Source organism: Artibeus jamaicensis, unplaced genomic scaffold, assembly GCF_021234435.1.
Source record: "Artibeus jamaicensis isolate MK-2021 breed Jamaican fruit bat unplaced genomic scaffold, CSHL_Jam_final scaffold_847, whole genome shotgun sequence".
Classification (NCBI taxonomy): Eukaryota; Metazoa; Chordata; class Mammalia; order Chiroptera; family Phyllostomidae; genus Artibeus; species Artibeus jamaicensis.
Window position 1 is genome coordinate 11636013 of NW_026522057.1, and position 19156 is coordinate 11655168.

Sequence of the window (19156 nt, forward strand, 5' to 3'; positions counted from 1 at the left end):
TCTAGTGGTGCCTGTAATGAGTGCAGGATCAATTCAGTGCCCTGCCACTCTTCTCTTTTCCCTCCACTAGCATCTTAAAGTGTCCTTACCCAACCTCATTAGAATAGTCTTGTTTAAAAAAACATGCCCAGTGTTTTCCATTTCTGTCCTTGAAACTAAATGGAAGATAGGGTATGTAAAATATAAGTTCTTTGTCCCCTTTTTTCAAAGCTAATTTGTATTGTTTTTTTTTTAGGACCTCTTGCAAGGGAGCAAGGGAGATAAACACCTGCCTGTGTTGTGAATGCACATGGGTTGGTCTTAATTTAAAGTTAAAAAAAAAAAAAGTCCGATTTCTGAATGTAAAAAGAGAAAGGGGTGTTTGAGAACTAGGTCTCCATTTGCTTAGGGACTCTGTTCTGTGGCACTGTGCTTGTTAATGGGATGTGTGTAATTTTGACAGAGCTTTAAAAATACTTGCTACTTGGCTTAAAAAAAAAAAAGCACAAAGATGGTAGTATTTTTCTGTTATGATATGCTAACTATTGGAGATTTCTTACCAGAGAGCCTTTCTCTAAAAAGACATCATATCTTAGAACTATTTGGAGGATAATCCTCACAAATATTTGTAGAGATTAATAAGATACTAGTTGGCATACTTCTTTGCCAGAGAGGACTTTTAAATCATATTGAGGAGTGTTATATCTTCTCTTCCTGTGTCTTGGCTATAAATACAGTTTTACCAATGCCTGTTTACTGATCTATTCAGATAAAATATTTGAGGAACACCAGTTTCTTATCACTTTGATAGGAGATTTTTGTTAGGTAAAATTAGACACCAGCCATACTTCATTAAGGAAGGCACTCCTCTATGAAGTGTAGCTGGTGCCGTATTTGGCACTCTTAAATTTCAATCTTGGATCATTTTCAGTGACCAGAATTATGTTATTAAGAATATGTGTATATGGTTTGGTTAGTTCAGTTAGGCCTGCCCTGTGTACTACATCGCTGTTCTGCATCAGGATGTTAATCCTGGAGGAAATAGCAGTTTAATGTAAAAATATTTTTTTCTTTCCAGGATTGGCCATTTGATGATGGTGCGCCACCCCCTAATCAGATAGTGGACGATTGGCTAAACCTGTTAAAAACCAAATTTCGTGAAGAGCCGGGTTGCTGTGTTGCAGTGCATTGTGTTGCGGGGTTGGGAAGGTAAGTTCTTTCCCTTCCGTCTGTGAATTCACGATCAAACATTTCACTGTGGTGGGAATTTACATTTATTATGCTAAATATTAAATTATCGGAAAGGAAAGGAAATGAGAGCAAAAGCTGGCATATGATTTCTCAGAGCTACTTTTGGTGTTTCACTGGTTGTCTGATTCTGACACTAATCAGATTTAGTGGATGATGATCAGTAGTTGTTTTGAAACCGACTTAATATAATTACCTTATCTTTGAGCTAAAAATATGGTCTTAATTCCATGTTTTTTCTTTTTCTTCCCATTTCAAGTAACTAAAGGTTCAGGTTTTTGAAATGGGCAATGATATTTTTAAAATCTATACATGATTAATTTTGGATTGCAATGTATGGGAAGTTAGTAGGTGGAGAGTAGGTGGCTAAACTTTAAATCCTGAAAGGAGATGTATGGAGAACAAAAGTTAACTTTGATTTTTTTTAAAGATTTTATTCATTTATCTTTAGAGGGGAAGGGAAGGAGAGAGGGAGAGAAATATCAATGTATGGTTGCCTCTTGTGTGTCCCCTGCTGGGAACTGGCCTGCAACCCAGGCATGTGCCCTGACTGGGAATCGAACCGGGATCCCTTAGTTTGTAGGCCCACGCTCAATCCACTGAGCTATATCAGGTAGGGCTTAACTTTGATTTTTTAAAAACCTTTGTCCTTGAGCATTGCATGGATTGGTGTTGCTGTACTCAGCAGCAGCAGGTTAAAGGGCAGACATTTATGATATTTGTACTTTGACTCAAAACATTAGCGCAGGCAGTAGTGACTCAGGCTTTTACCTCTACTTAGCCCTTTTATTTGCTACTTTTCTTTTTTATAGTTTAGTAAAGTTTCTCAGTTTCAGTTCTTATCTCGAGGGGTGGAGGTAGTGTCTTTATGTTTTTAATTTGACTTGGATTAATTTTATAACTAGTAAGTACTTCAGGTAGTCCAAAGTCAGTGCCCTGTAATGGACTTCAAAAAAAAGTTTTCTTCATTACATTAAAAAAATATACTTAGTCCTGGCCAGTGGCTCCGTTGTTTGGAGTGGCATCCTATACACCAAAAGATTGTGGGTTCGATTCCAGGTAAGGTCACATACCTAGGTTGTGGGTTTGATCCTTGGTTGGGCCACATACGGGAGGTGGCCAGTCGATGTTTCTTTCTTTTCCTGGCCTTTCCTCTTTCTCTAAAATCAATAAGCATATCCTTGGGTGAGGATTAAAAAATAATAAAATTAAAAAATATATCCATATACACACTTGTAGAAACTGTTCCTAATTACCAATTCTCTGGTGCTTTCTCCTAGTGTTTGATATGGAAATAACATTAAAATTGATTTGTAACAAAAATCTGAGATAATTTCGGTAATGTGTAATCTGGGTTTTATTTTTAAAAAAATTTTATTGTTTTATTTTTAGAGAGAGGAGAACGGAGGGAGAAAGAGAGGTAGAGAAACATCAATATGTAGTTGCCTCTCACATGCCCCCGCCTCCTCACCAGGGACCTGGCCTGCAACGTAGGCCTGTGTCCCAATGGGGAATTGAACTGGTGGCCCCTTGGTTCACAGGTCAGCGCTCAATCCACTGAGCCATACCAGCCAGGGCATATAATTTGGGTTTTAAAAAATTCTTTAATTCCAAAGATGCGTGGATATTTACAGATGAGTTTCTCTCTGCAGGGCACCTGTGCTGGTTGCACTTGCTTTGATTGAATGTGGAATGAAGTATGAAGATGCAGTTCAGTTTATAAGACAGTGAGTATGAAGTTTTATGTTCAGAAACACATAAAGCAAGATCGTACAAGAGAAATGAATTGTGGAAAAGTATTCATTTGTAGTCTGGAATAATTTGTTGTCTCTGGCTCAAAATATTGTTTGTTCGAGGATATCAGAAAGAGAAAGTGATACTGGCTCCCACATTTAAAGATTTTCTAATTTAGGTGGCAAATGTGGACATTGTAGAATATGTCCAGTATATGACTTGAATATAGGAATCTTTAAAGTGAATAGCTAGGTAGAAGAGTCTCAGTAATTTTGTGTCTCTTTTAATGGATGTTTAAAGTACTTTCAAGTATACTTGGTAGTCACAAAATAGACAGGGGGAGGTTAAGAATAGTATAGGAAATGGAGAAGCCAAAGAACTTATATGTACGACCCATGGACATGAACTAAGAGGGGGGATTGCTGGAGGGAGGAGGGGTGTGGGGTGGAGGGGAATAAAGGGGAGGAAAAAATGGGATAACTGTAATAGCAAAGTACTTTCAAAATGTCCTGTCTATAACCAAGAGGCAAGCCAGGGTCTGTAGAGGGGCAGTGTATCACCAAGGATTCAAAAGTTCAGGAGCAGAGTCAGGATGGTGGTGCCCAGGCAGGGTCTTGGTGTCAGTCTGGAATAATGGGCTGTGCTGTTTTGCTGTCCGGAATTTTTTGGCAGTTATTTTCTTAGCCTTTCCCTTTTTTCTTTAAAAAAGAGGAGGAAAAGAAAAAGGCTGTTCGTGACAGGGAATGGAATGAATTGTAGCAGCTCTAGGAAGGAAACATATTTAAGGAATGCCATCTGTGCCTGCTGCTTCATATAAATACTCATGCATCCTGAATACTTGCTACTGATTCTAATCTGAAGAATATTTTTAATCTAATTGGGAAGACTATAGTCAGATGTCTCTGGATAAATCATTCTGATTTTTCTTAAATGTTTAATAGGCTAAAAAGGCCAGCAAAGAAAACCGGTCTATTCCTTCTCAGAAGGCACAGAAAGTGCTTATTTCAACTTAAGTGATTTTGTATGGGAAATATGTTGACTTTCAGCTTTGTGGTGTTAGGCCATAGGCCGTAAATAATGCGTTTCAGTGACTTAGTCAGCTCCTTTCTTTTTATATGATCACGTTTTCCACTCTTGTATTTTGCAGGAAAAGAAGGGGAGCATTCAATTCCAAACAGCTGCTTTACCTGGAGAAATACCGACCTAAGATGCGATTACGCTTCAGAGATACCAATGGGCATTGCTGTGTTCAGTAGAAAGAAACACAAAGGCTAATGTGATTGTGGCATTTAGAGGGAACTCTTGGTACCTGGAAATGTGAATCTGGAATTCTGACTGTGTCATCAAAGTAGTGATGGATTCAGTACTCCTCAACCACTCTTCTAATGATTGGAAAAAAGCAAACAAAAAAAAATCCCTCTATTAACATGAATAAAATGTTTAAGAAAAGAAAAAGAGAAAGAAAAAAGGGATTAATTCAGTGGAGAATGATTTTGCTCTTAGTATTGAAGTTTGAGTTTCTGCCAGGATTGAATTATTTCAAAATTGCCTGTCTTTTTAAACTTTATCAGACTAGGCCTGCCTCTAAGGGAAACCAGCAGAACATTGCCTGTGCAGAGTCATCTGTTTGGGGAGCTCACTCTTCCATTATGCTTGGCACATAGATCTCCATGTTGTGTGATTTCTTTCTTTTTTCTTGATTTGAGGGTAGGGGGTGGGAGCTACAATATTCCTCTCTTCTCTCCTTTCCCTGTTCCTCTTTTTCCCTGATACAAGCTGTAGATGGAATAGGAGAAGCCCTTGTTGCTGTAGATGTGCGTGCAGTCTGGCAGCCTTAAGCCCACCTGGGCACTTTTAGGGGGGGAAAAAAGCACCAAAAAAAAAAAGCAGTGGCATATCTATTATATGATCCAGGTGGTTTTTAGTCTTTACTGATGATGGGGTGTTCATGTTAGTTTCTTCTCTTGAAAACTCTATTCAACATTAGGCAAAGCAGCCAAGAGCCTTTTGTTTGTGGTTTTGTTTTGGTAAGTTAGTGGGGAAATGGCATTTTAGGAGGAGTCTCTTAAAGAACTTAGCTGGGAGTCGAATTCTTTGCTTTTCCAACCAATGAAACTAAGTGGGTATCCCAGAAAATTTTGTTTGGGGAGTACTCCAGTTCATCACTAAAGATGTGTCCAGGGAGAGAGTTAGCACATTTTCTACACCTTGTAGAATTGTGGTCTGTGTGTAGCATTACTCTGATTTTCTGTCTAATGATGTCAGAGAATGCTGGTAGTTGGAAATTTTTATTTTAGGATTTATTTGTACTCTGAATTTTCAGGAACAGTCAGAGGAGTAGCAGCAAAGATACAATATCTTGGACTTGAGAAATGCCTGCTATGGGTATTTTCCAAACTGCCCCCATATGTACAGTTCAGTTTAACCACTGATTGCCTTGTTATTTTCTTACTAGGTTCTTTACGAGATAAAACCAACAATGCCTAGTGAGTACGTGTCCACAGGCCTAACAGGGTAGGAGAGAGACATAGAGCAGTGCAACCAGTAGCAAAAGGACTACGTTGCTAGTGATGTTTGGTGTAGTGTCATTTTTGCTGATTCTTTGTTGGGTTCAATGTGCTGATCTAGAAAAACTGTTTTTTTGCTCTTTTGTAGAAGGCAGTTTTGACCAGGCTGTATCAACAAAGCAAGTTGAAAGACACCTTCAGGGGCTTCTGCACTCTTCATTTAAATATTATACACTTCCTAGTGCTCTGCTTCTAAGGATTTGAATAAAGGCTTAGGGTCATCTTGTCTTGCTGGAATTGGATATGCAGAGCCACAAACTTCCCATTTTGTTAGGATCAGCTAGACCAGTGGGAAGGGACTGGGACTTTGTTGTGATGGTACCTCAGACATTGGCTGGCCGTGTAAACTGCCTGTCTCCGATGCCAGGGTTGTTTTGCTCTTTAACTAAATGAAAATCTGTAGCCGCTCTCCTCCCCCATCCCAGAAAACAAAACAAAATAATGCTTTTTGAAATTGTTTCTAGGGTTTTAAAGTGGAAAATGATGGTACTATCTAAAATCCTGTATTTTAGAACACATAGGCTCAAGATCAAAACAGAATATTCTCAAAGCTCAGATAGACTGTCTGTCGACTCCAAGGGTTTTGATCAATACCATAACAAACCCCTTTCCTTTGACACGCTCTGCTTTTTGTTGTTTGCGGGGAGGGAGACAGAGAGAGACAGTGTGTGCGTGTGTGTGTGCGTGTGCAGTATCCACCAGTATCAGTGCCTGCCTGAGTTAGGGAAATTACATTCCTGGTTCTGTGTGAGGAGAAAGGTGTACAAAGCAACATGAAACATTAGCCCTCATTTTGTTTTAAATTGCAGACTAATGTTACTTGTTCTCAGAACTGGATTTTCTTCCTCAAAATTAAGGTTTTTTTATCTTTTGGATTCAATGAAGTATTGCTAGCTGAAGCCAGTCTGACATGGGGGAGATGTCAGACTGATGAAAGATGTGCAGCCTGATTGGAAACCGAACCCTGAACCCTTTTAAAGAACAATAAACATATTTTACATGCTCTGTGTGTATGTGTGTGTTCCTTACTGCAGGCTGAGTTTCATTTGTCTCCTTAGAAAACTTGGTATTCTCAAGGCCTGATTTGGTCCTACTAATTACTGCAAGGAGATAAAATAATTAGAGGTTGGGAAGTTCGTAGATTTCACGCCATCCAGGTGTGTTCAGTAAGGGCAAACTTACGGGCATACCTTTGCTTCATTTTCTAGTTCAGTTCTTGGGCACAAGGCTGTAGGAATTCAGCATCTTGTCTCATTCCAAAGGACTTGTTTACACTGCAGGTTTTTATGAAGCATTGCAAGTTTTTACATGAACTGTGGAAGGAGGAACTCTGTATCATAGGAGTGGAGGTGGGGAATTTCCTTTAAACCGTGGGTAAGCATTTCAGCCATCCATTCAGATAACAAACTTAACTTGCTCAAGTAACAGGAATAAAAAGATAATAAGACACTGATTCCACTTTGGAGGACCTCAGTCTAGGAGGGGAGTTGGCTATGTAGACATGAACAGTGAGTGATTACAGTACTATGTGACATAATTCATTGATCTGCTCACTTGTCTTTAATTTTCCACTTCACATCCATTGTCCAGCTTCAATTCAGTGTCCCATGGTTGGTTAGTCACTCATGGTTACACAGTTAAATTGCCTTACCCCATCTCGCTTCATTGTATGCACTTGCCTGGCTCAACTCCGTTTGGTTAAGTTCAGTAGGCCACCACCTCTGCTCTTAATGCACTTCAGCAACAGAACTTGCTGGCTGTCTCTGAAGCATGGCCCCTCTGCACCACCTGACAATCCAACTACATTTCTGTGTCCCATATACTTGTTCACTCTCCTTGAAAGCACTACATTTTATTAGCTTTCCCATCCTCACTCTGTTTATGACCTTTTTTTTCATTTAAACAAAATTTCCGCAGGCTCTTAAACCATTACATCCATTTACCTATCTACATTTGTGCTTATATGCTGTGTCTCCTCCAGTTACAAAGATGTTCACATTTCTAATGCCTGGAACCTGTAAATATGCGTGTGTCTTACATGGCAAAAGGAACTTTGTGGCCATCACTATGCTTAGGATCTTGAGGTGGAGAGATTCTCCTGGGTTACCTGGGTGGGCCTGATCTAATGCATGGGTCCTGAAAAGCGGAGCATCTTGCCTGCCCAAGGTCAGGAGATGTGACTAGGGAAGACTGGTTAAGAGATGCAGTGTTGCTGACTTTGGAAGACAGAGGAAGGGAGCCTCCAGAACTTGGGAAAATAAAGGAGACATTCTCTCCCAGAGCCTCCAAAAAGAAATTAAGCCTGCCAACACTTTGATTTTAGTCCCATGTGGGACTTCTACAGAACTAGGATTGTAAGTCTCTTGTTTTCAGCCACTAACAACAGAGTTGTGTTAATTTATTGCAGCGGCAGTAGAAAACTAACACAGATTTTTGCCTTCTAGGATACCACACTTGAGTTTTTGCCTAGTTAAGCAGCCACACCTCAGTTTGAGTTTCTGGTTCCTTGTTAGTTCCTCCACTTCTGCTCCATCTGCTCGGACTCTCTTCTTGACTCCAGACCCATTATCCAGTGCCTACTTGACACCTCTCATGGATGTCTCATAGTTCAAAGTCAGCTTCAAGGTTTTCCATGAACACCCTATTTACAATCACTACCCCCACACCACTGGCATGTCCTGTTGCCCTTCCATGCTTTCGTTTTCTCCATAGCACCGCCATTTCAGACTTCTAAAATATTTTTATTGCATTTACTGGGTTGACATTGGTTAATAAAATTATATAGGTTTCAGGTGTACAATTCTATGATACGTCACCTGTATATTATATTGTGTGTTCACCCCGAGTCAAATCTCCTTCCATCACCATCTACCCCCCCCCTTTACCCTCTTCTGCCTCCTCCCAGCCCCCTTTCCCTCTGCTAATCACCTCACTCTTGTCTGAGTCTATGAGTTTTTTTTCTTTGCTTAATCCCCTCACCTCACCCAACCCCCCCAGGACTCCTCCCCTCTGACAGCTGTCAGTCTGTTCTCTGTAAGTCTGTTCCTATTTTGTTATTTTGTTCATTAGATTCCACATGTAAGTTAAATCATGTGGTACTTGTCTTTCTCTGTCACAGACTTTATTGTCTCTCCCCACCAGAATAAGTTCCACGTGGGCACAGATTTTTTGTTGTGTTGTTCACTGTGTCTTCACCGAGAATGGTGTTTGACATACACTAAATGCTCAGTAAATGTTGAATGAATGGCCCTGGCTGGTGTGGGTCAGTGGATTCAGTGCAGGTTTGTGAACCAAAGGGTTGCTGGTTCAATTCCCAGTTAGGGCACATGCCTGGGTAGTGGGCCAGGTCCCCAATTGGGGACATGTGAGAGACAACGACACATTGATGTTTCTCTCCCTCTCTTGAATAAATGAAAATACTGAATGAACGGGCACTAATAAAGGCATGAGTGACAGTCCTATGGAGGAGGGAGTAAGTAAACCTGTCCTGGAGCATGTTAGGAAGTTCCACGGTGGTCATATCTGAGCTTTGAAGTGTGAGGTAGAACAGGTTGATGCACAAGACCACTTCACAAGGCTGGCTGTAATAAGAAAGATGGACAATAACGTGTCTTGGCACCGGCATGGGGAAATTGGAGTCCTTGCACATTGCTGGTGGCAATGTTAGAGTGGCGGAGCTGCTTTAGAAAACTCAAAAAGTTAAACGTGGAGTTGTCAGGTGACCCGGCAATTCCAGTACATCCAATATCCAGTTCCAGATGGAACCTGAAAGGACTGGACATGCTAGTGGTTGCCTGGAAATGTAGTGGGGGTGGGGATAGGGAGTGACTGCTAATGAATATGGGGTTCCTTTAGGGGAGATAAAAATGTTCTGGAATTAGTGGTGATGGTTACAGGACTGTGAATGTGCTAAATGCCACCGAATCATACACTCAAAATAATGCTGATGCGGGGGAAGCAAACTTCAGGCAGAAGAAGTGAGAGAAGGGAGTCTGAGAGCACAAGGTGTGTCCGGGAGAACTGGCATGATGTGGGCCAGGCAGGGCCAGTGTCCCTAGACTAGGCGGCGTGCTGCACACTCCTCCTCTGCCTCCCTCTCCACCCCCAAGGCCACGACTAACTGGGCCCGAGGTAGACAGTTGGCCCAAAGCTAACCAGTGGCCAGAATCTCGGTTTCAACTTGGAGGTTCTTGGATGTGAGGAGCCAGTGGGGCCAGGGCAGGTGTTCAGTCACATGGGACTTGAGTAGTCAGGACAGAGGAAGGGGGTGGAGCAGCAGCCAAGGGAGAGCGGATTGGAGAGACCACGGCCTAGGAGCAGGGAGAGATACCTTGGCTCCGGTCAGCTCTGACCTCCACTTTCCTGAGAGGTCCGGATGGGTGCTTCTCCTTGACTTTCAGTGGTTGCTGCCCCGACCCTCGCCCCTCGATTAAAGTGGTTTGAGTCATTTTTTAATAGCCGACCGAAACTTGACTTGGGCACCTGTCACATACTGTACACTATTCTAGGCACTGAGGATATAGTGGCAAAGAACACCAACTTTGTCCATGTAGGGCTTAAATTCTAGTGGGAAAGACAAATGAAAGTGGGAAAGAATAAACAAGTACAGTCATAGGCAACAATTTCAGATAGTGATTAGTGCTCAGAAGGTAGGAAGTCAAGCCTGCAAGAGGCTAGTGATTGGGGTTATGTATGAAGCTAAGCGGAAAGGTCAGGGAAGGTCTCTGAGGAAGGGGAAGGAGCCTACAACTCGCAAATGCCTTGTGAAGAGGGTGGAAGCACTTTCCAATCAGTTTGCATAACAGTACGTGTAAATTTGGAAGATGAGCTCAGTATGTTCAGCCAACAGTAGTGTGGCTGGAGTGTGGTAAGGAGTGAAGGTGAAATTTCGGCAGAGGCCAAATTGATTTGGTGAAGCTGGGAAGGCTGGGGTCATATTGCAGAAAGTATTATGTATCATAGCAAGAAATTTAAGAGCTTATTTAGGGTTTCTCAATCAAGAGGAAACATCAGAGTTATCTATGCGGTTTATTCAAAATGTCTATGTCCAGCCACCACCAAGGCCATTCTAAATCAGGGTCTCGAGTTGGGGACCTCTGCTTTGGGCGATGAGGGACCTGTGAAGGCTGGTAAACACAGGGGCTACATGGTCAGATCTGTGTTCAGAAAAGTTATCCAAGAAGCTCCTTAAATGAGATGCCATGCCTGTTATGCGAACTCAGTGCCTGGTCTGTGCTAGGCACACAATAAATATCGGTGGCCTGAGTGAGAATGGACTGGAGAGAGAAGCTGAGAGGCCGGTTATGGATGGCGGGTTGCCAAAGGCTTGCAGTGGGCCAGCACTGAGGGGCTGGGGCCTCAGCTAAGGGAGCAACAGAGGAACAGGGTAGAAGACTATCTTTCCTTTTAGCCACTAGATTCCTGAGAGCCCAGATTACATGAAAAGGTACCAATATCTGCGTTCACATTTCAAGGGATTAAGTTACCTCCACTGGGATATCTGGCCAGTGGAGGAGAACCACCCCCACCTCGCATCCTCCCACAGATCACACATGGCAAATGGCAGCAATTAGAATACCTCACTGCTTTCAACCTTGCCACCTACCCTGGAAGAGTTCACTGGCAAGTGTGACTCTGTGATGCCTCTGTCTCCTTTGCTGTTTGGGGGTCAGGGCAGATAGGAAGATGGAGGAATAAGGAGTCAGCACTAGCCAACATCTGCTGAGTAAGGCTGTGCTCACCATTTTATTACTGCATGATCATCTCATTCAATCTTCATGGGCTTCTACTCATTGCTAACTCCATTTATAGAGGAGGAAACGGACAAGAGAAATAACAAACAGGTAGCTAGGCTAGAGTTTGAATCTGGGCCCATCTGACTCAAAATCGGTACTTAATCTGCTTGGCTGTCCAGGTTTGGTAGAATGGGAAGATGTCAAGTTTAGGATGTTGTTGGGGGTTTTTGCACACAGTAGGAGTCCCTACTTCAGCTGCATCTTGGCTAAGGGTGTGCGTGGAGCGTATGTCTGCGTGTGTATAACAGTGTGTATAATAGTCAGTGGATTTAACTTGTGCAAACTCCGTGTGATGGACCCTACCAGTAACAAAGCAGGACATCGAAGCAGTGTGGTTTATATTGGGTTGGCCAAAAAGTTTAGTTTTTTTCTGTATGATGGCTCTAGTAGTGCTTAGTTTTCTTTAACTTCATGTGAAACAATTTTGTTAGATTGTATTTTGACAGCTGTCATATCAGTGTGCATTTTTTAAAAAGTATCAAAATGGGTGAAATTTTGTGCAGCCATTTAATATTGAAGATGGCAGAAGGTATACAACATTTTCAGCATATGATGCTTTATTATTTCAAGAAAGGTAAAAATGCAACTGAGATTTAAAAAAAGATTTGTGCAGTGTGTGGAGAAGGTGCTGTGACTGATTGTGTCAAAAGTGGTTTGTGAAGTTTCTTGATACTATTGACATTTTGGCCAAATAATTCTTTGCTGTGGGGCTGCCTTATGCATTGGAACATGGTTAGCAGCAGCCCTGGCCTCTGTCAACTAGAAGTCAATAGAGGGAGATAGCCAACATACTCAGAATATCCAAATCAATAAAGTTACAGTTGAAAATGAAAAATGTGTCTTTTATGGAAAAAAAACTAAACAGACTTTTTGGCCAACCCAGTAGTTTATAATTGGCTCCCTATTACTGTTGGCTGGTTCTCCCGCACATAGAGTATGATTCCAGGATTGGTATTTGATTTAAGAAATTTTCAAATTGATTTTATCTTTAGTGCATTAATGTGTGGCCTAAATTCCTGCAGAGGCATTTGGTAACCTGTCTGGACATGCTTTAGCAATCATAGCTGGATCTGAGCTGGCAGGGCTACAGCTTTTATCCAGCATAAATAAACCACTTTTCTGAAAAGACTTCTCTACCTAAGTCCTATGACTTTTTTATTTTAGGGTTCCTCAAGTGTACACCCCCTTGAAATTGGAGCATATTTTCTGTATCATGCCAAAACACACGAATGGGAATTTGTTAACCCAAGTAGATTTAATCTCTATTGCTCTGTTGGAACAGAACACATACACAGGCAAGGGATGGCGTGGAAATCAGCCTTATGTTCTAGGGTGGCCAATTGTAATGTCTTTTAAAATCAGGAACTATGAAATGTGACCCCCGGATGGTGTGCATGAAACTCTGGAGAACGTTCTGCAGTTTCACAAGGATTAGTGTAGGTAAATGTTTTTCAGTGAAGGGACTTTTCAGCTCTGGGAGTGCAGAATAGATCACTGCTGCATGGAAATACCAATGAATCATCTTCTAATGCTTTTATGCAAATGATTGTATTTGACTTTCATTTCGAGTTGCCATTAACACCTGGAACCCTAAGATTGATAAAAGGTAAAACAAAACTTTTTTGATAACAGGTAACATTTTAAAAGAATTACATAAATAAAAGATTTGAATTTTAGGTGTTTAGGTGAATTTATAGCACTTTTATTCATTACTTACTGGTTCTCTTGAAACCTAAACTAATCACAGGATGAGACAAAATAGAGAAGACAGCCTTTGAACTTAACAATTTTTTTCAGTAGTGAAAAAGGATGACTTGGAAATACTAAACTCTGCAAATGTTTTTTTTGCCTTTTGCAATGATTGGCCCACAGGAGAGGTATATGTGCCCTACAGAAGACTTTGAGACAACACTGGTCTTTTATTTTTAATGAAGATTTTCCTTCCTATGCATACTCTTTGCTTTAAAAAATACTTTGTTTTCAGAATGAAATTAAAGATAGGGTTATTGTAGAAGTTTTGGGAAATGCAGAGGAAGGGAGGAAAAACCCCTCATTGGCTTGCCATTATTAACATTATTATGTATTCCTCTGACCTCCCCTCCCCACCCCCAGGTACAATTGTGATTATATAATCATGTATCCAGCTTTTTCATTTACATAGCTACAAAATGTTTATGATTTACTGAAAGTTTACCATGTGCCAGGCACTGTACTTAGTGTTTTAAGTATATTATCTGTTGAGTGGTGGGTGGCCTTGTCTCCATTTTGCAGATTAGGATGGGAAGGCTCAGAAAGAGCAAAGTAGCCTACCCAGTGTTGCATGTCCACGTCCGGTAACTGGCAGAGCCAAATTCTAACCTGCAGCGTCTGACTCAGAAGCCCAGATCGTATCACTGCTCTGCTGTCCCTTGCATTCACTAAGCGGAAGCTGTCCCCTGAGGCCACTGCTTTGTCTGTGGCTCCAGAAATGGAGGCTACTCATTGTCCCATGACCCATGTAGCACAAAGGCCAGTGGGAGATGAGATGAGAGGTCAGCTCTCCACGGCTGCAGCCAGACCACTGCCCTTCTGTCCTTAAGATAGTTATCATCAGGCCGTTGCAACCACTGCCCTTCATTGCTGCTGTCCCCTGCCACCCTCCCTGTCACTGACTGCATGCAGTTCTTTCATGGCCCGCCCCAGTCATTCCTCCCTCCTGGGCAGTTCCGCACCTCTGCCAGCCCCTCAGCACCGAAGGCCTTTAGTACCCTAACGCCGATGACCCACGCCTGTGGGAGTAAGACTGCTCTGCCTAACACTCATGTGCATGTTTGTGCACATATACAGGCAAACATACCCACATACTAGTTTACTGTAAGTTTTACTGTTGTAAAGGGTGAGTGACATACAGTTTAAAAAGAATAAAATATGCATTACTCTTTACTGTAAATTCCATATAGCCAATTGATTCTCACAGAATGCTTTTATGGGTTTTTGCCAAATTCTTGTGTACTAGCCAACTTTGGGTTGCAATGGACAACTCATAAATGTTGGTTGATATTTTCCTTTATGCTAAAGACTCAAAAGTAAAACAGTGTAGACTTAGGGTTAATACAGGTGGCAAACACAAGGCCCGTGGGCCGAGTCCGGCCCTCCACCTTGTTTTATCCAGCCCGGCACCTTGTTTCTACCAAGCAGCAGGGCTGAGCTCTCCCTTAACTGTTAAGGAGCAGTTCCATTTATCCAGTCCTACAATTACATTCGGCCCTTTGAAGGCAATGGCAAGGCTAATATAACCGCCGGTGAAAATGAGTTTGACACCCCTGATAGAACTTCACTTGTTTATTGATGAGTGACCTCTTTGCAGAATTAGATAATAGTTGTTGAATACTGGAAGACTATTTTCTCAATTTTTTGGTGCTGTTTACACTGTAATGGCTACAGACACGATGCACTCTTAAATTTAATATGCATTACTAACATTTTCTTCATTACTTTCTCAAGTGTGGACAATCAACAGAACAGTAAGTCAAGGTCTGGTCTGCAGCATTTGCTAATTTCCATGGTGTGCATACTCCTGCCATGGTTAATTTCATGCTATCAGTTGACATCACTGAACACAGAGTTAAGAAGAGAGAGATGTGCAGGGGGCACATCCTTACGGTATTTCCACCGCACAAAGGCAGTAAGCAATGGCATAGACGGGGGATGGGAAGAGGGCGGTGATGGAAGGAGACTTGACTTGCGGTGGTGAACACACAGTACAATATACAGATGATGTGTTATAGAATTGTACACCTGAAACCTATATAATTTTATTAACCAATGGCATCCCAATAAATTTAATTAAAAATAAAAATAAAGAAAAAGCATTAGTGAGCAAAAAATAATAGCATAGATATAAAATAGTAAAATGTGGTAAAACAATTAGGAAGTGATGAGTTTTAACAACTTACGTCCTTTGTCTTTAAATGTAACTTATTTAATTGTAAGTTTCAAATAATGACTAACAAGAGCGTGCAAAATTCCTGAAATGGAACGATCACTGGATGGGAGCTAGCCCAGCCCAGCACTGTGTCGATGTGGTCGACTCCGTCCCTGTTCTCTGACCACTGCCCATTGATCCCTTTCCCTTGCTTTCTCACCTGAACACACATGCTTACCTCCTGATTCATTTTCTACTCACTCCTCAACCTGACTTTTGTGCTAGCAAGTAAAATCTCCTTTTTCCTTTACTGGCCCCAGAATTGTGGTTTTTCCCAGAGCTCTGTCTTGGGTGGTTTGCGTTTCTCTTTGGACACATTTTGTTCTGGTGATCTCATCCAATCCCTGACGTTAAGCACACTGATGGCTCCCAGGTCTGTCGTCTCCACCCGCATCTCTCTCGGCAGCTCCAGATCCATTTGTCCTACAGTCTACTGGACATCTCGCTTGCTTGCCCCACAGCAGTTCAAACTCAGCATTTCAAGAATGTGCTATTTCCCCAGCCTTCAACCTCCACCCCCAGATCTGATGTGGCCCCTCTTTTTCCATAAACGGAGATGACTTATCTACTAAGTATTCCATGTGAGACACCTGGGAGTCAGCCTTGATTCCTCTCTTTTCTTCATCACCTCCACCTTTCACCCTGGTGCCAAATACAGATTTACTCATTCATTCATTCATGCATTCATCCATCCATTCATTCATCTATGGAAACTTTCAGCAAACATTCATTAGAATGGCTGCACGGTATGTTGAGTAAGAACACTAGAGCTTGGAGTCAGCCTGCCGAGCATCAAACCCTGGCTCTGCCACTTACGTAGTTTTGTAATTTTGAGAAATTTGCTCCCTGGCCAGTGTGGCTCAGCTGGTTGAAGTATCATCTCATAGACCAAAAGGTTGTGGGTTCAATCCTCAGTCAGGGCACATACTTAGGTTTGTGTTTGATCCCTGGTCAGGGCACATATAGGAGGCAACCAATAGGTGCTTCTCACATGGACGTTGCTCTCTCTCTCTCAAATCAGTAAACATATCCTTGGGTGAGGATTAGTTTAAAAAATTTGCCTGACCACTGTGTTTTAGTTTTCTTAAATACATGTAGAGTGGGATTAATAACAGAATCTGTCTCACAGGGAACCAAGAGGATAAAGTGGGTTCCTCTGAGTAAAACTTTTTTGAAATATATTTTATTGATTATGCCATTATAGTTCTATTTCCCCCCTTCATTCCCCTCCACCCTGCATACCCCTCCCCCACCATCCCCCTTTAGTTTATGACCATGTCTCAAGTTCTTTAGATTCTATATTTTCCCTACTATTCTTGCCCTACCCCCTGTGTATTTTCTACCTACCGTCTATGCTACTTATTTTCTATTCCTTCTCCCCCCTTCCCCTCCTCCCACTCCCCTGTTGCTAACCCTCCATGTGATCTTCATTTCTATGGTTCTGCTCCTGATCTAGCTGTCCTCTCAGTTTGTTTTTGTTTTAGGTGTGGTTGTTAATAACTGTGAGTTTGCTGTCCTTTCACTGTTCATCTTTTTTATCTTCTTTTTCTTAGGTAAGTCCCTTTAACATTTCATATAATAAGGGCTTGGTGATGATGAATTCCTTGAACTTGATCTTATCTGAGAAGCACTTTATCTGTCCTTCCATTCTAAATGAAAGCTTTGCTGGATAGAGCAATCTTGGATGTAGGCCTTTAGGTTTCATGACTTGGAATACTTCTTTCCAGCCCCTTCTTGCTTGTAAGGTCTCTTTTGAGAAATGAGCTGACAGTTTGATGGGAACTCCTTTGTAGGTGACTGTCCCCTTATCTCTTGCTGCTTCTAGGATTCTCTCCTTCATTTTAATCTTGGCTAATATAATTATGATGTGCCTTAGTGTGTTCCTTCTTGGGTCCACCTTCTTTGGGACTCTCTGAGCTTCCTGGATTTCCTGGAAGTCTATTTCCTTTGCCAGATTGGGGAAATTCTCCTCTATTATTTGTTCAAATAAGTTTTCCACTCGTGGCTGTTTCTCTTCCCCTTCTGGTACCCCTATAATTTGGATGTTGGAACGTTTAAAGATGTCCTGGAGGTTCCTAAGCCTCTCCTCATTTTTTTGAATTCTTGTTTCTTCATTCTTTTCTGTTTGGTCATTTTTTTCCTCTTTCTGGTCCACTCCTTAGATTTGAGTCTCAGTTTCCTTTGCATTACTATTGGTTTCCTGTGTATTTCCATTCATTTCAATTAGTTTAGCCTTCAAATGTTTCTCTAATTTGTGACTAAAATCAACCAGTTCTGTGAGCATCCTGATCACCAGTGTTTTGAACTGTGCATCTGAAAGTTTGGCTATTTCTTCATCGCTTAGATTTATTGGCTCTGGGGCTCTGAGTTGTTCTTGAGCCATGTTTTCATCTGTTTGTGCCTGTTACGTATGAGGAGGTGTTCACCAGGGTGGGGCGATCCAGGCCACTGGTTTGTGATGCTGTATGTGGGGGTGGGGTCAGAGAGGGACAATGGCGGTCCCTTCTGCCACTTTCTGTCACTGGGACCTTCATGGTCTGTCTCACCGCTTGCTCCTTCACTGGTTTATCTGTGCTCGAATGTGTGACCGTGGTCAGCCCTCAGTGAGTCCACTGCCTTGTGACCTCAGTGGGTCCGCCCGCTTCTCCACACCTGGGATTCGCCCATGGCCACCTGCGTGCCTGGGTCGCACGCCCGGGTTGGTCCGGTGGATCCTTCCTGCCCGACCCTGCTCTGCTGCTGGCTCTGCCCCTCTTACCAGTTTGGCTGAAGGGTTCCTTGTTGTCAGACTTCCATATAGTTCAATTTTCTGTGGTTTGGCTGCATTTTTGTTGCTAAAATTTTGTTGTTTTTAAACTTGGTTGTGTGAGAAGGTGCAGGGCTTCCACCTACGCCTCCATCTTGGTGGAAGTCCTGAGTAAAACTCTTAAAACTCAGCTTGGCTGTGAGTCAGGTCTGGCCAGCCACCTTGTTTTATAAATAAAATTTTATTATAATACTGCAAACACACACACAACACAGCTTGACACAGAGTGAACAAAGAAATGTTAGCTGTGGGTAGTTATGTGCGTAAATACCATAATTATTCTGCCAGAAGACCAGCCTGAGTCAGTGGGGGTGTGTGGGTTTGCTAGAGCTGCCACAACGAAGTACTGCAGACCAGGTGGCTTAAGGGAAAACATTGCCTCGAAGTTCTGGAGGCTACCAGTCCAGAATCAAAGTGTCGGCAGGGCCTTGCTCCCTTTGAAACTTTCAGGAGAATCTTTCCTGGCCTCTTGCTATCTTTGGCTGGTTTGCTGCAATCCATGGCATTCCTTGGCTTGCGGCTGCATCACTCGGATCTCCACCTTGCTCAGAGCATGGCATTCTCCCCATGTGTCCCTATCTTCACATGTCTGTTTTCTTATGAGGACACTGGTCATATTGGATTAGGGGCCCACCCTACTCTAGTATGACTTCATCTTAACTAATTACATCTGCGATGGCCCTATTTCCAAATGAGGTCACATTCTAAGGTGCTGGGGGTTAGGACTTCAACATATTGTGTTTTTTTTTCCTTGAGGGCAAGGGTGGGGAACACAGTTCAACCCACAATGGGCAGGAGGTATGACATAGGGATTATGTTTGACCCCTGACATTCTTACCTCTTTTCTCCCTGAGGCCACTCACTGTCTTAATTCCTTCTGTCTTGTCACACCTCCCCACAAGATCCTAGTCTGACTGCACCATCGCCCACCCTCTGTGTGGATGTCAGAGTGAACTTTCCAAAACGTGGACCTGATCATGTGACTTGCTTCTGAAGCCGAGGGAGCGTTCAGGTGCAGGGTCAGCACCAAAGACCCTTCATGCCCCACTTCTTCCTGCCGAGC

At 42.3% G+C, this 19156-nt stretch overlaps 1 protein-coding gene across 2 annotated transcripts in view; it reads left to right on the plus strand.

Annotated features, from left to right (window-relative positions):
• Nucleotides 1-6531, plus strand: part of PTP4A2 (protein tyrosine phosphatase 4A2) — a 30112-nt gene extending 23581 nt beyond the window's left edge. For both annotated transcript variants that reach the window (XM_037149381.2, XM_053660471.1), the window contains 3 exons: nucleotides 1058-1188; nucleotides 2880-2954; nucleotides 4109-6531. In XM_037149381.2, the coding sequence (XP_037005276.1) occupies nucleotides 1058-1188; nucleotides 2880-2954; nucleotides 4109-4217 (315 nt within the window). In that variant the 3' untranslated portion in view covers nucleotides 4218-6531. The remainder of the gene's footprint in view (nucleotides 1-1057; nucleotides 1189-2879; nucleotides 2955-4108) is intronic.
• Nucleotides 6532-19156: the final 12625 nt, after the last annotated feature.